The 16,775-nt window shown below is 41.2% G+C and overlaps 1 protein-coding gene across 1 annotated transcript; it reads left to right on the forward strand.

The window, feature by feature from the left end:
* Positions 1 to 6,429: 6,429 nt before the first annotated feature.
* On the forward strand, positions 6,430 to 16,578 carry nexn (nexilin (F actin binding protein)). The gene is made up of 13 exons (XM_078285741.1): positions 6,430 to 6,819; positions 6,985 to 7,182; positions 8,147 to 8,231; positions 8,354 to 8,502; positions 10,200 to 10,400; positions 10,903 to 11,076; positions 11,491 to 11,679; positions 11,985 to 12,176; positions 13,600 to 13,794; positions 14,211 to 14,432; positions 14,913 to 15,059; positions 15,184 to 15,547; positions 15,685 to 16,578. Exons 1-13 carry the CDS (start codon positions 6,430 to 6,432, stop codon positions 15,696 to 15,698), a joined length of 2,520 nt encoding a protein of 839 aa, XP_078141867.1. The 3' UTR covers positions 15,699 to 16,578.
* The last annotated feature ends 197 nt before the right edge of the window (positions 16,579 to 16,775 follow it).

Raw genomic sequence — 16,775 nt, forward strand, 5'->3', positions numbered from 1 at the left:
AGGAAGGAACACACATTGGCTTCTGCAGGTTTTTCAAAAGGAAATAAAGAGGGTGTAGAGTTTAGAGCAAGACTATCAGCACTTAATGTAATAGTTTAGCAGAGAACACAGTCAGTATATGAAGGGGAAACAGTTAAACGATGGTCTGCACTTGTGAGACCCGAGCATATGGCCGTTTAATTAACTGTTGAGCGGTGCCACATATTTGAAATGCAATAAAGATCATACAGGAATCTGATATTCCAGTGGTGTTGATGAGGGTTTTAGGTCACTCACACCTCAGTACCAGTCTCTCTCCAGATCACAACTATAGATCATGGAAAAGTTGTTTGTAATTGATAAGTCAACTACTCAACCAGCCAGTGGGTGCAGAGTCAAGTCTTGCTTGTCAGGGATCCTTAATATAGCCAGCGCCTGTTAGCTGATAGCACTGGCATTTCTCTTAAACTAGATACTGTACATAGGGAGGAAACAGGGCTTTTTAACTCTGAGCCATTTTGGACCACATTCTCTGGCCCAACTTGCGATTTTTTTCAAAGATAACCTAAAAAATTGCACAGTAAACAAGCGTTTGAATCATATGGAGTCATTTGTGTCTCTTTGTAACTAGCATTAAATGAAACTAATACTCTAACTCTACTCTGCAAAGGCTGTTCTCTTGAAGAAGGCTCTTTTCCAGCTTAAAAAGGTTTGCCGTGTGCCTAAACCACTTTGGTAAGAGTTCAGCCGACTCTGTCAGCCCTGGCAGCACCTGTTCAGTGGTGGAGTTGCTTTTCCTCTGCGCAGACGACAGCTGAGCTCTTAGTAACCACAGCTGGGAACTCATGACATGCTGGAGCTCTGAGAGTACACTTTCATCATGGATATTGTAGTCCTTTCTTGTGTAGTTCAAGAGAGGAGCTAACCGTTAAAAAACTTGAACACATCTGATCTGATTTCTGAGTCACGGAGAAATCATGCAATTTACTCAATAAAGCACTAACATCTAGGAAAATCACATAGTGTGCTATAGTCCACCCAACATTCACCACAAGAGGAGAACAACACATAAATGTCTCAGTCTGGTGTTTAGACTGAAGGACCTGGTGAGTTTCTACAGCAGCACCACTGCCACCTCACTTCACCCTGCAAAATGGGGCAGCTGCCGGGTGAGAGAGGCCATCACAGGGCTTTAAAGTTCATCACCTATCGGTCTGGTCATGGTCCAGTCTGGTTAGCACATACAGGCCTACAACAAGAACAACCTCGACTAAATGTCTTTATAACTCTACAGCTTTCAGATTATCTTACAGACCAGCGCTGTAATAGAAAGCTATTCTGTCCAGCTCAGAGGCATCCTTCTCATTTCTTGTAAAGACAATGCAGATGTCGCACCTTAGTTAAATGAATATTACCATAGGTCATTTGGTGGATACCTTTAGTGCCTTACAGTGTCATAAGTGCATACATTTTTTAGCATGGATGCTTATTCTGCAGACTGATATGTATGTTTGGGTGTCATTATAGTAAGCCACTCTTGATCAGAGAATTGATATTTATTGATATTAATTGGTTTATTAGAGCTGTGGCGACTAGCCTGCCTGTGTCCCTCACCTAGCCTAGATTTGACCTGTTGAGCCAGTCCACTGGGGCAGGGGTATGTGGGCTTCATAAGGGCCGTACCATCACAAAAAATATTGACAGGGGAGTCAGGGCCGAGCTGCAGCAGCTGAGGCTGAGGCCCAGTCTGACTCAGGCTAGCTGTCCCTACAGTGCTGATTAGTTGCCACAGCTGTGGCGCTATTTATGGCAGTCCCCTTGTTGTCCCTGATGGCCTGCAGGACTCTGGACAGAAGAAGACAGAGCCCCGCCTAGGGTTCAAAGAACTGACCTCCACCCTCCAATTCATGCCTTAATCTTGAGGAGGAAGTGACTAAAGGAGATGAGGTGAAGAGAGCATTTCCTAAACGTTGGCATGTCTGCTATGCAGAGGCCAGCCCTTTTCTTGCAACTTGCATTTCTTGTAATGGTATTCAAATGTAACATGAATGATTCATGTTACATTTGAAACTACCATGTTTGCTTGCATGCAGATAAGTCTTCTTAAACCAATGTGTCCAGTTTCTGTTCCATTCAAGGCTTCCCATGTCCCAGTGTCGCCACAAAATCCCAACTGTTTTCCATTTCTTTCTCTCAGATGACTAATGATGCATGCTGGTCTGGCTCTCAGATTTCAGCTCCAAGTATTAGCCGGAGGTTTAGCCCTCTTGGGTTTCCCCCGGCCTGTCCACCTCTCACTGGACAGGGAGTGAATACTGGAATTATGTAAGATTCCGTTCACTGTTCCAGCTGACATTGACCTTTGACCTGTAATGTGCATGATATCATGTCCAAATGAAGGCATATTGCAGTGTGTCAAGCAAGGTTTTGTAATCAATACGGATATTACAAATTCTATGATTATTAGTTACAGCCAAAAAATATCTGATGGCAATAACAATAAGGTTCTTGTGTGAATCACCTCTCAAAAAACTTCTATAGCATTCCTATAATATTCCTATAGAGGTTCGTAGTTTTGCTGTGAAATTTGCATAGTATCCTTTTAATATTTATCATAGGATTACTATAGTTCTTTTTCATTAGGAACTTGTGTTTTTGTACCCAATACTATGCCCACACCTATATGCATGAGGCCTGTGTGGTCAGTGAATCAGCAGCTGTGCATGGAGCCATTAGAGCAGACAAATGTGTCTGAATCAGGGTTTCTATTTACATCCATCACAAGTGAGAGAACCACTTTCTCATCTTAGTTTAAAGGAAGACTCACCCATCAACAGTAGTCAGATTAGGGTAGTGGACCGGCAGGCTTATATAGACCTCAAATGACATATAGGAGTCTATATAGTTGTGGCATGACTTGATGTGACTGTGATAAAAACATGTTATTATGTGGCTCTTGACATGTTGATAGGAGTTGTAACCGTTATTGCATAGCAGAGTGACAGCAATATCTAGGTTACTTCACGCGGGAAAAACAGAAGGCAAGCTGGTGTCTCTCTTAACAGATAAGTCAGGCATCCTGCCTCTAACAGCCAACAAGTGGCCTTGATAAAGTCTGTTTGGGTATAAAGGTTTTTCATGTGAGTTACAACCAGAACCTTGCAGCCCTAAACAGTAGCTGGTCAGAAGAGTGTCAACTTTCTCTTGTAAAAATCACACATAAACAGACAATTTCTATCTTGGTAGGCTATCCCTTGTAAATTTGTAAATGTAAGCCATCAACATCATAGTTACTTGACTGAAAACAAAAAGGAAATAGGCCATGGCAAAAGGATAATAACAAAGGGTAAAGAATAAGGATTTGAGGAGAGCAGACACATGTAAAGAGTCAATCTGATAAGCAGCAAATAAAAATGCATCAGACAGTTATTGCAGCACAAGACTACTACCATAAGTTAGAGGTAACACATATCTAAAGCAAAAGATCTATAGTAGCCTAATCTTGTAATAAGAGTCAGATTCATCTTGTAATACAAATTTCACAATAAAACTAGGCTATATGTTTTTATAGAGCACTTTTCAAACCAAAGTTACAAGTGCTTCACAACAAGTGCAAGGAATAAAACATGTAGTACAAAAATAAAAACTAAAGGTACTGTAAAAATAAACATAGCAAAGAGATAAAAAGACAAACAAATGACAATAAATAAATCAAAATTTTAATCTGTAGGATGTCTAGGTTATAGACATCCTACAGCAATATTAGGAGATAAAAATGTCATTAAGGTCATTATAAACTTACTATTGAATACCACAGATATAGCCTACTATGAGTCTCCATAGGAATATTATAATGATACCATAGGAGATAAAAGGATAAATTCAATCTAAATTCACTATTGAGCATCACAGACTCACTATTAGTGAGTACCTGTAGGAGTATCATAGTGATTTTCCTTAGGCATTTTCTAAACTTTATATTTGCAGCTGTGTGACTGCAAAGGGGCTCAGCGTGTGTGAGGCAACAGCTGAACCTGCCGCTGGCGCGCGAGGAATGCGGTATCCGGTAGAAAGTAACGGTACTTTTATGGAAACGGCTAACCGATGAGTAACCTCAGCCAGTCGACCTGGTGCCGCCGCACAGCGCACGGTGTGGAGCGTCCTGGACTGTCCGCTTGGCGTGTATCAGTAGCTCTGGTTTATACACGTAAAGGATTTTTATGAGAATAAAGAGGACCGCAGCGCACTAAAAAGGTAAACTGTCATTTTTTTGTATTAAGTAGACAGAAATGGTTTGTAAAACCTTACAAGAAGTGTAAAAAATAGTCTGTTCATCAGTATGAGCAAGGTCAAGTTGAGTTTGTGGAAAAGTTGCTTCTAGTTATGCCTAAACGCTGTCTGTGATAGTGAGAATATCTTCACTGATTTGTAAAACAAGGTTTTCTAATTTATTACAGGAATTGTTTTTCTGTAAGGCTGCATAAGGTAACGTCAGACTTAATTACTTAAGTCTACAATATTTGATTAGGCATACAGGAGTTTTAACTTTCTGATTTCCATAAGGTTAGCAGAGTGGTAAATGAACATGTACATCTAGCTTTGCCACACACAGTTTTAAAACTTTTTTTTGGACACACACTGTCATGATATCTTGTGCCAGCTGAGTACATAATGGCAGCCAGAAATAGGACTTCACTCGCCAGACCTAAATTTATAGGGTTAGATGATATGACAGTTCAAGTTATTAATATAAAATTATTGCAGGAAATGGGTCAAGAAAAGTATCCGGATTTTATTTTTGAAAATAACATCTTTATCTAAAAATGCACTATGAATATGGAGTTATAATTAAATAAAGAAGCATATGATAGTAAATCACTACTCACTGATTCACAGTGCAGAGACGGTTCAGTGGTTCATCAGTGTTTGTTTACCAGATGTGCCATTGTCATATTGCAGGATAAATCAGAGAGATGAAGATTTGTACTTTAACCTATTTTTATAACCAACCATGATATTATAGCTAGACACAGATAGTGATGCATGTAAACGCAATAATTCATATATCTGCTGTTTTTTTTGTTTTTTTTTATAGCTAATTTTGTTAATATCAGCCTTTACAGAAACACAGTTATATTCCTAACAAGTTAATACCATTCAAGTACCAAGGAGTTTCTATGAAAAATTATTTAGTTAGTAACCCACTGTCAGGTTTTTTTTGGGTCGGCATCACTGTACCACAATAAAGTACTGAAGCCTAACCTGACGGCTGCATGTGGAAACTGGCAGGTGGCTGCTTGCCAGTTGATACAACAGTCAATTTGTGCTGTCAATCTTCTGACCTTCAGTCTTGGCACTCATCTTTGTGAATGGAATGGCAAAGTAGGATCTAAGCTAAAGGTTTAGGGATCAGAGAAAACAAAATGATGATAATAAGCTCCAGGCATCCTGTTATCACTGCACCTTTCATTGACTGAATAATAAGTATCATGAGGTCAATTGAGGCCTTGGTTTCAACTTCAAACAAGATGTACTGGCCTATTCATGAATGAACAATTTTATTGTTATTTTGCTTCTACAAATTCAGTCAAATTAAACAATTAACGGCAATAAGTGATGATTTTGGGCAAAAAGACAAGCTACTCCATGATACATAATTCTACATTAGGCTACTCCTTGTTGCCCCTATACAGTATGGCACTGAAATGACAAACTCCTCATGAGCAAGGTCATATCCCACTATGATGAGAGTTTCTAAATTCATTTTCATAGCTGAATAGAAGAGGTATTTCAGAGCGCTGATAAACAGCAACAGTTTTAGTGATGGATGACTAACAGTCCAATTGTCTCGCTCTAAGTCTGGCCATTTTGTCAAGGGTCTGTGGGGCGACATGTGGGTGCCAACTTGAGCTCCAGCCAACTGCCTATCACCTATCAGAAATAGCCACGATCACATGTCCTGGACACACAAGTGGGCTATAATTAGAGTCCAGCAGGCCTCCGGTGCGCTCTGTCTCAACATACTGGGAAGTGGAGCAGCTCTCTCTTCCTCTAACTCTGTAGTGAAGAAGTGTCTGTCACAGAAACAAATCCCACCAACAGACCTGGAAGGGAAAGAAACAAACAGGGAGAAGCTGAAATGACATGCATCTGATAACTCATCATATTAAATTCAACAAAAAGAAAAAAAAGTGATGGGTTATTCCACAGTAAATTAGTAAAGTTCTGTCAAATGGTCATTTTATTACCTGTTTCTGTTACATTGTCCATTGCTGTAAGCATAAAGCAGATCAATCGATGACTTGTGCATAAAACCAATAATGACAAAACTTTCTCTAATCATATTTAGGATCCAAAGTAATAAGACAACATGGTAACATTACAACCCTGCCTTTGCTTTGCAGGTACATTTGAAGAACCTGTAGGTCAACTTGTCACTGTGGCGCAAACATGACTGAGGTGGCACAGGTTACGGCTGATGTCGCACACGACATGGATGATGTCGCAGACGAACAGGAACATGACATGAGCGACGTGGAAAACGAGGAAGACGATGTGGCAAACGAGGAAGATGATGTGGTGCTCAGTGAAGATGATGCAGCGAATGAGAAAAATGTGGAGGAGTCACACAAAGAAGACATAAGGACACACAACGCGAATGATGAAGCAAGCGATAAGACTGACAAGGCACACTTTAACGGTGTGGAACACAGAGCCAAAGAGAAGAATGATGAATCGCAAGCCGTAAATGGCGTCACACAGGACACAAAGGAGGGGGATGATGCATCTCTCGACACAAATGAAGCACAGAATATTTCTGATGTGGCACTGAAACAAGAGGTGAGACAGGAATATAAATCAAGAGTGATAGAGTGTGATTTTATAACCTTTTTGTGATTTGTTATATGATTCTCTTCCTTATGGATCTTACTCTTCACACAAGCCTTTTCCCCCTGCTGCGAAATAACTTCATCTTATTTATCCTTCTTGTCTGTTCAACCATAGAAACTCCTCAGATCCAGAAAGCCGGTGGCCAGGAGCTACGTGCCCAAACTGAACAAGGACAAGGGGGATGTGAAGAACAAGTTTGAGGCCATGCAGAAGGCCAGGGAGGAGCGCAGCAGGCAGAGGAACAAAGACGAGCAGCAGAGGAGGAAGGAGCAGTACGTCAAGGAGAGAGAGTGGGGCCGCAGGAAGCAGCAGGTCAAAGACTGATAACCCCACTAACCCGCAACCGTGACCTGCATGGCATGATGAGGCATGACCGGGTGACAGCGCCGCCGGTTGGTGTGACAATTCACTGTCTTCTACACACCACAGTGCAACAAAGACATCAGCCACACAGTGTTTCATATAAATAACCAATTAATTATTTGGATTACTTCATATAATAATCAACTTTGGTTTGTGCTTGATATAAACACTACCAGTCAGAAGTTTGGACACACCTGATTGAATTTTCATTATCTTAAAGCTTATGCTTAAATGCTTGAAATTTGTTTCTTAGACAAATATAAATAGTGAAGTTGATGCCTATGTATGAATTTCTTTCCAAAGCCTTTGCCTTTGCAAAGGCTTTGGAAAGAAATTCATACATAGGCATAGGCAAAGGGCGGCTGCTTTAAAGAATCTAAAATATAAGATAGTTTTGGTTTGTTTACTGTATACTATCTTTACTATTATTCTAAAATGTGAAAAATAATAAAAATAAAGAAAAATGCAGGTGTCCAAACTTTTGACTGGTATTTTAAATATGGTAATTTTAACCCAGTTAATATGCATTAGGCACACTGAAGAAAATAACCTACAGAATGTGACTGCTACCTGTCTGTTTCTTAAGACAAGCTCTGCATCAACAGTCACTGTGGTAAAATAAATGCTGCGATGCGGTGTGATGTGAGTGGATTATCAGTGATACTCAGAGAGAACAGCCTCCTTGTGTGTGTGGCCGTAGCGCAGCTCGCCAGGACCGGACACCTACGCTCATCTCCTCTCCGTGCCACAACAACATGCTCCAATCAAAAACCCACCTGCGGGTCACATGACCCAGCTTTTAGCAGGGATTAGGCCCTTGTTCTTGCTGGGACCAGCATGGCTCCTGAGGGGCAAAGCAGATGATCCCAGCTAAACCGTAACCTCACCACACTGTCCATCTGATCCACCACAGATAAAAGAACTCCTCGCCTCCAGCGATGAGGAAGAGGAGGTGAAGCCGGCCAAGGTAGAAAAATCCTACGTCCCCAAGATCACAGGTAAGGCATGCTGGGGGATGGGAGGGTTAGGGGAGCTGGATATTCAGTGAGCGGTCTGATAGGATGTTGAGAGGAACACGACCGATGTTGACGACTTGTGTTGTGCTCTGCGGGGTCCTTAGGTAGTGTGAAGGGGAAGTTTGCAGAAATGGAGAAACAAAGACAAGAGGAGGAAAAGAAGAAGATGGACGGCGAGAGGAAGAGGAGGACTGCCCAGGACACCATGGAAAAAGCCAAGATTCAAAAAGAATTGGCTCAGAAAGCTGCTGAGGTATGTATACTTTGGGGTGGGGGGTTCCTTCGTGTGGGGCCACAGCAAACAGTAAACGGGACAGCGCGTCTAGATTGTTTAGCCACGGCCTTTCTGGAGGGAATGGCTTACTTGTATCTGTAATCATTCAGGTAATCCTCAGCTGCCACTCGGCTGAGTTATTTTAAGTGCCATTTGAAAGCCAAACAGTTGGCGGAGGCTGGATGTAGGTCTAAAACCAGCAATAGTGTTGCCAGCATGGGAACTCTAGCTAAAAAGATAGCTTACATTGGCTCTTAGAGTACAGGACCTCTGGTAATTTAAAGGATGATGGCAGATACATGTCATTTTATCAAGAGTCAGTCTCCAAACAGACATCTCCATAGTACAGACAGTAACAAATTAATTGAGTGTTTAAGTCTATTATACTTTCAGACAGTGTAGTTCTTGGTTAAATGTCACGTAATTATCCTTGTTCCAGATAGACAATTATAGGCAATTACATGTCACTTCCTTGCCCTGATTCTGGTCTTGTTCAATGCAATCAATTAATAATGATGATATCAATGTTGTCAATATTCAACAACTGTATAAAAATAACTTTAACTAGACACTGTAACTAGATTGGTGATTTTATCCAGCCTTTCATTTTGACTGTATGTTAACAAGTCGTTTCATATCCCTGGATATTTATACCACTGTAGTGTTTTATCATTATCAGCAGTTGTAAAGACAGAATTATAAATATTAAATGAGCATCATCAACAACACCAGTCCTAAACACCCTGGTGTGTGCTAAAGGGTGCTAAGCCAAAAGCTGACTCATTATTTACAATATGTCATTCACATTCTGCCATACTCACTCACTACTCTAATGCCTAAATTAAGCACAGACTCAAGAAATCAGAAATGTAATGATACTCTAAAAATCTACAAATCTACATAGTCATATCTGCTTACTTTGCACTTAACATTTACAGTATGCCACATTCCCATCCTCTTGCTTGACCTAGTACTATTTTCTTTGCACCATGTTGCCTATATACCGCCTGGCTATATTTTAAACAAACTGAACGATGCTTTTGATCTTGTGTTACAAACTGAGTCAGCCCTGACAAAGCCCTACTTGGCCTTGCTGTGCAGAGCTGGCTAATGTCTCAGTATTAAAGCGGCCCAGTTCAAATTTGACGAAGCACTGACTCGGTGATCTAGAAACAACTGGGCCAACACACTGACCACAGACACTGCCAGGTGTAGACAGCATGCGACTGGCAACTGTTTCCCACACCACCCACTGACTAAATTAGCTCCAGTCCTCCTCCTTGCTATGACTGAATTAGACGCTCCTATCTTAGACTGACACTCATACACTGACCTACTGCAAATGGTGACCATCAGGCCAACAGATCCCCCCCTCCCCACCCATACACTCTTATCTTCAGTCTGTCTGTGGGTATGCAGTGTGAGTGACCTACATCTAATGTGTTTTGCCCTCTACCACTGAATAGTCAATGTGTGTGAGGAAAACAATTTAATTTGTATTGTTTCCAATGTAAAGTTTTTGTTTTATGCAGTGTCTAAATTCTGTTTCAGAGGCCTTCCAACCCCACATCTTGCCAATATCTTGTATTTTTCACACTATTATTTTTTATTTTATGCTTGTCTTACTCCATTTAATACCTTACACCATCTTACATTATCCTTCATATACCTTCCAGGATGGAGATGACACAATCCTGGTACGGGTGGTGCCGGCGAAGTCATCGCGACCTCCAGGCAGAATCAAGATGAACTTTGAGGATATGGAGAAGAACCGTGAGGAAGAGTTGCAGAAGAAGGCAGAAGAGGAGAAGAAGAGACGCTACGATGAACACAGACGCTCCTTCAGGGACGCCAAGCGACGCTCGGTGACTCAGCAGGTTGGACGAGGGGAAACAAATACCAACGCATGTTTGTGTTTAGAGACACTACTACATCTCCCATAGCCGTGTTTGTTGTTGATATTCAATTTCTCTTTAAAAGCTAGATTGTCCTGGGCCTTTAGCAACCAACATAATGATTGTTGATGTTTAATACTTTTTTTTATTAGACAAAAATAACAATACAACAACAAAACACAAAAACAGCAGCATAACAAACGTATAAACATCAGGAAAGAAAAAAAATACTATGTAGGCTACATAACAACTGTAGGACAAAATATATTAACTATATACTGTATATGAGACCGATATATGCAAATATATGTATAAACATACACCTATAATCACATAAAAGGAACAGTAAATAATTAAATATATTATAAGCTCTGTTTACAGTTATTAATCAATAAAGGCCAATAAAAAAAGACACCAAAAACAGTGGAGGAAGGAAAAGGAAGAAAATGTTTAACACTTCGTATCCTCAAACTCGTGGCTGTAGGACGAAGAGGAGAAAGCTGCAGAGAAGGAGCAGGTGACTCCTGGGAAGCTGAAGATGACATTTGAGGAGCTGGAGAAGGAGAGGCAGGAGCAGAGAAAGAAGCAGGCGGAGGAGGACGCCAAACGTCGCCTGCTGGAGGAGAAGAAAGCCTTTGAGGAGGCCAAGCTGGAAATGGTAATCAGGAGTTCCAAGAGGGTCTTGGAAAGCTGCAAATTTTATAACAACACTTTGTTTTTGCAATACACAATGTCAACACATTTTGGAGATACTCATCCTAACTTAAGACATGTATAGTATTTTATAATCAATCTAATTTCCCATGTATCCTGGTTTTGAAAGGCAGAGGTAACTTTCTGTTGTTATCACTTTAGAGATTAGACTAATGGATTATTCTCCAACAAGTGAGAGTTACAAAGTTGCTAACAGTGTTGAAAACATCTTCAGGCTTGAGAAATGTCTTCAGTTTTCATTTACACTTCACAAACACGTGACACATGCGCTTTTGTTGTGTATTGAAATTTGACGTTTGAACTGTTGATAACATAAACTGAGTTAAGTAGTGCTGATGGCATTTTTCTGTCTTCTCAGGGAGAAGATGAGGAGGACGGTCAGCAAGCTCAGGGAGAGAAGGACGAGGTCCGACCTGGAAAACTGAGGTTGAGCTTTGAGGAGCTGGAGAAGCAAAGGGTGGAGGGAGTCCGTAAGAAAGCAGAAGAGGAGGCCAAGAAACGAATGGAGGAGGAGAGAAGAGCTTTCGCCGAAGCCAGGAAGAGCATGGTCAATATGCTTCCCATGTGAAATATAAATATTCAATACAAAATAATGAAGTGAACACAGAGAAATTGTCTTAGAATTTAAGCCCTCTCAGTTTGCATACATATCCAATAGTAACATCATTAGAATTTATACTGAAATCTGATATTTAGCTTACATTTGGAGTGGCTGTCCTCAGTGCAAACAGTAATTTTGTCTCGCTAATAAGGAGAGCCTCATTTAGAAAAGTGAAATGAAAACTGACAAAAGCTGATCACCATCAGTCAACTCTGAGCTACCAGAAGCTGAGCCTTTGTGTTCTCCTCCAGCTTGTAGATGAAGATGACGAGGTGCTGATGGCCATGCTGAACCTGGAGGGCGATAAGCCGGGGAAGCTGTGTGTCAGTTTTGAGGAGATGGAGCGCCAGAGAAGAGAGGAGGAGCAGAAGAAGGCAGAGGAGGAAGCCAAGAAGAGGCTGGAGGAGGAGAAGAAGCTCTTCGCCGAGGCTCGCAAGAGCATGGTAAGTCTGGATGAAAACATACAGCATGTACATATCTGGCTAAGCACTAACATGTCAGAAGTACGCTAGTGTTGCTCTGTCTTTAACTTGATGTGCTGCTGCTGTGCTGCTGGCCAGCTCTCCTCTCTGAAAAAGATCCTTACTCTCAAAGGGACTAACCTGGGTAAAAAAAGGTTAAATTAAACAAATGAACACACATACATACTGTTGTAGCCAATTTTGATGTGCTGCAGGGAGTTAGGAACTGAGGAAGCCACACAGTTTTTCAACCGTGTGTGGGCGCCTGTGCTTTTTTGGTCCTGTCGTGTTGTTAGGTTTTTTTTGTTTTGTTTCATATCGAGCTCGTTTTTATATCACTCATTCAGTGCACCCGGCCTTTGTAGGTGACTTTAAATCTATATATATAAATAAAGTGTCAAACGCATATTCCATGGCAGACCTCATTTTTTGCACCACCACGCGTTGGAAATGCCTTCAAATTCCCTCAAGTGGCCTTTTTTGTTGTTCGATTGCCACTATACATACCTACAAACACACACACACACGCATGCAAACCTTAGATATATATTTTTATATTTGTTTCATTGCAGCTACGCTTAAAATTTATTTTAGTGTTAGTTAAAAACATTATAAACAAATATCAGCTGCTTATGATTTCTTGCAGCCTATAATGATCTGCTTGATCATTACTGTCATCTGACCACATAGACCAACCCAGTATTGATGCATTCAAAACTAACACCAATATTAACATTTGGCAATTCCAATTGGATGTGAATTAATCATATTTGTTGATGGACTCGTATATTATTCTGATGGGCTCAAACGGTGCACCTGCACTGCTTTTCCAAATTATTTCTTTAAGAGCCCTGGCCTGGATCAGGAAAAGTCAGCATATGGAGATGGAAAAGTAAGATATTTTCAATTTCAAATGTTTTTTAAAATAACGAGAGGAGACAACTACTGTCCATATGCTACTATTATATTCACTGTAAGTACAAAGGTCAGAAAGGTATCCAGATGATGGTGTGGCTACTCTGCTTTTTTTTTTTTTTTTTTTTTTTGCTTGAATGCTGTTTTTTAATGCTGTGTGAAACAGCAAGAAACGGCTCCTGCTTCGTTTTGGCCTGGTTTTAATAATTTATTTAAGGTTGAGTAAGTAGGTGGGCTTGAATTGTTTTGCTCTTTGATAAATTGAAGCCAGTACCCAATTGGATAATACTGATAGGCTGATGTGATAATGTGTTGACAAAATGAGATTGGCCTAGATTGTTCTGCTCTATGATAAAGTGATTACTGCCTTAGATAACATTGATGATCCCATTAGGTATTGTGTTGGTAATCCAACATGGGCCTAATACTGGATGGAGCCAGTCAATTCATCCCCTAACATAGCTGTCTGTCTGTGTACATGTGTGTGCAGGTACCAGATGAGGAGCAAGGGATGGTGAAGAGTGAGTCTCAGGAGGCGCTGCACCCCAGGAAACTGGAGATCAACTTTGAGGAGCTGCTGAAGCAGAAGGAGGAAGCGGAGAGGAGACGCAAAGCAGAGGAGCGCAAAAAGAAAATGGAGCAGGAGAAGCAGGAGTTTGAACAACTTAGACAAGAGATGGGAGAGGTCAGTCTTAAGGATACAGTCTGGAATGTATGTGGACCATCTACATTCTGCGTATGTTCATCACATAAGTTCTTGATGGCTTTGACTTGTAAGCTTAGTGGAACTTTCTATACAGGTCATGACTGAAAATGCAGGTCTGCTTTACCCACTCCAGTGTTTGCAAAACATAAATGTGAACACATCTTTTACAGCCGCAAACACATGCCAAATTAGTGTTTAGGGGTCATATACTGTCTGTCCCTGTATCAAAATCTAATAAATAATAAAATTCCAGTGTTACAACAGGGGGCACTATATTGCAATTACAGATTGGGTCCTCAAATTTTCTACATTGAACCTCCTGGTATGCAATTTATTTTCCCATCATGTATGGTGTCCTCAAAGCTTCACCAATTAAATTGGTTTCTTTTTCATAGGATGAAGTGAATGAAAGCTCCGATGCTGTAAGCAAAGAGTATGAGGAGCTGACTAAGCTCAAGAGGACCGGCTCCATCCAGGCCAAGAACCTCAAGTCCAAGTTTGAGAAGATCAAGCAGCTGACCGACGAGGAGATTCAGAAGAAGATCGAGGAGGAGAGAGCACGGAGGAAGGCTATTGATGAGGAAATCAAAGAGAGGGAAGCTGAGAGGTTCCAGGAGGTATGAGCACCCGGACCTATTTTTCAAAGAGCACATGTACTCTTCAAGGGAAAACTGTAGGATCTCAGGAACAAATTTTACAAGCATGATTTGTGGAAAATAGCGAAAATTCTCGTCTCTACTTCACTCTTCACTCTCACTTTGATTCTAATGTAGTTGATTTTCATGTTTTGGCTTGAACTGAAGGTTTACATGGTCATTTATGTGTGGAGCAACTTTTATGACCCTAGAGTCCATTAAGCACATTCAAAATTCCCCTGGTCATCAGTTGGCAAATAAGTCTGTTTTCTAAAATCCTGAAATGTAACTTTTTGAAGATACAGGTTTTCTTCAGACAGCATTGACAAACCACTAACATGGTCGCACTCTTCTAACTTAAACACAATCCCATCGGAGAACTATCTCAGTGTCACATATTGAGAGCGCTGTATTTTTCAGGAGGATGAGGAAGAAAAATCGAACCCAGCGAAGCCTGACGAGTCACCGTTCAAGCAGAAGGTGGATATGCGGGCCCGGTTCGAACAAATGGCCAAAGCCAGAGAGGAGGAGGAGAAGAGGAGGGTGGAGGAGCAGAAGCTGCAGAGGATGCAGTTTGAGCAGCAGGAGATTGACGCTGCCCTCCAAAAAGTAAATCTCTCTCCCTGCTTTTTTTTCTATTGCTAAAAACTGTGGCCGACACGTGCATGACCCATTCTAATGCATGAAAGCTGCATGGCGATGGTTTGTGATGTCTTGTGTCATGTCTTGGCAGAAGAAGGAGGATGACGAGGAGGAGGAGGGGGGCATCATCAACGGCTCTGCGGCCTACGAGGACGAGAAGGATCACGCCAGGTCGGGGGCCCCGTGGTTTAAAAAGCCCCTGAAGAACCAGTCCGTGGTGGACGCCGAGCCGGTCCGCTTCACCGTCAAGATCACCGGGGAGCCCAAGCCGGAGGTGACCTGGTGGTTCGAGGGGGAGATGCTGCAGGACTGTGAGGACTATCAGTATATAGAGAGGGGAGAGACGTACTGCCTCTACCTGCCGGAGACCTTCCCGGAGGACGAGGGAGAGTACATGTGCAAGGCTGTCAACAGCAGAGGCACAGCGGCCAGCACCTGCATCCTCACAATAGAAAGTAAGACCACCTTGGTGTGACCGCATGCCTGCATGATGATCTGTATCGGAAGCGGATTTGCATGCTCCTCTTCCTCGTGGACTCTGAGGCTGAGTGGCAGATGTGGATATAACCGCTCTTCTGTTTCTTTCTTGCAGCTGATGACTACTGATGCCCCCGACCCTTGTTCTGGAAACTTTCCCTGTTGTCTCTCACTCCTTTTATAAAAAATTTCATCCCTCATGGTATGGTCAAACAGCGGAGGGAAGAAAATAGCAGTATGCTTGGCATTCCTAAGGGAGGGATACACAACACACAAAAAAAAGTGCAAGATGTTGTTTACGTATTGCTCATTAGTAAAGCTGCACTCCCTGTTAGAGTAGGATGATACCTGTGCCAAAAACAGACAAATTTATTGTTCCCATTTGCATGATACTTCAGTACTATCATTGCTCCAAGCCCCTCATGATACTTGTGATACCAGCAATTTTTAAGTATCATAGCACTGTATTGTAAATATCACAATTTATGAGACAGACAGTTGTGTTGGAGGCATTGCAATTTGAAAAAAGATATGTCCTAGTGTCCTAATTTTAAAGAACCCAATAAAACATATAGGAATATCAGTGAAAGAGCTACTACTCACATATCAATCAGCATGTAGTTTTCCGTACTCTTTGCCATATTACTACTTGGTATTGTGATACTTGCCTGGTGTCAGTATCGTAGGGTAACATTTTCAAATCGTAACAACCCCACCCCATGCTAGCTGTCAGTTAATGGGATGTTCACAGTGAAGGGCCTATTGACGATGATGTGAAACATGAAACAAAACGATTTGAAATCACTTGTAATAGACACCGTCAACATGCACAGTTGATTGTCAATAACACTCTTGACCTAGGTTCAAATCAAATTTATTTTCCATTGCAGTATTATCTAAAACATTTGATTATAATGAACACTTGACTTGATTTTTCATGTCCCAAAAAAACTTTTTTTTTTTTTTTCATGTTGAGTTGAATGTAAAACTCTTGATGCAGTTGTCATAATTCAGGTGTGTTGGACACTAGGTAACTATTTTATGGTTTGATAGTGGGAAAAATGTTAGTCTAGCCTGAATATTTGTCATATGTTATAATTGAAAATGTTTTAATAAAATGTACAAAAATAATAATGTGTTGTGATGTCTTTCGTTGTGACACAGGGTAGACTAACTGTGAGCTACCTACAGCCTGAAGTCATACAT

This window comes from Centroberyx gerrardi, chromosome 9, assembly GCF_048128805.1.
Source record: "Centroberyx gerrardi isolate f3 chromosome 9, fCenGer3.hap1.cur.20231027, whole genome shotgun sequence".
In the NCBI taxonomy this organism is placed as follows: Eukaryota; Metazoa; Chordata; class Actinopteri; order Beryciformes; family Berycidae; genus Centroberyx; species Centroberyx gerrardi.

What these genes read in the sequence shown, in the direction of transcription:
- nexn (XM_078285741.1), top strand. Translation starts at nt 6,430, where the DNA reads ATGACTGAGGTGGCACAGGTTACGGCTGATGTCGCACACGACATGGAT. An exon ending in CCGAGGCTCGCAAGAGCATG is followed by an intron (nt 12,177 to 13,599) that starts GTAAGTCTGGAT and finishes ATGTGTGTGCAG; the next exon opens with GTACCAGATGAGGAGCAAGG. An exon ending in AAGCTGAGAGGTTCCAGGAG is followed by an intron (nt 14,433 to 14,912) that starts GTATGAGCACCC and finishes AAGCCTGACGAG; the next exon opens with TCACCGTTCAAGCAGAAGGT.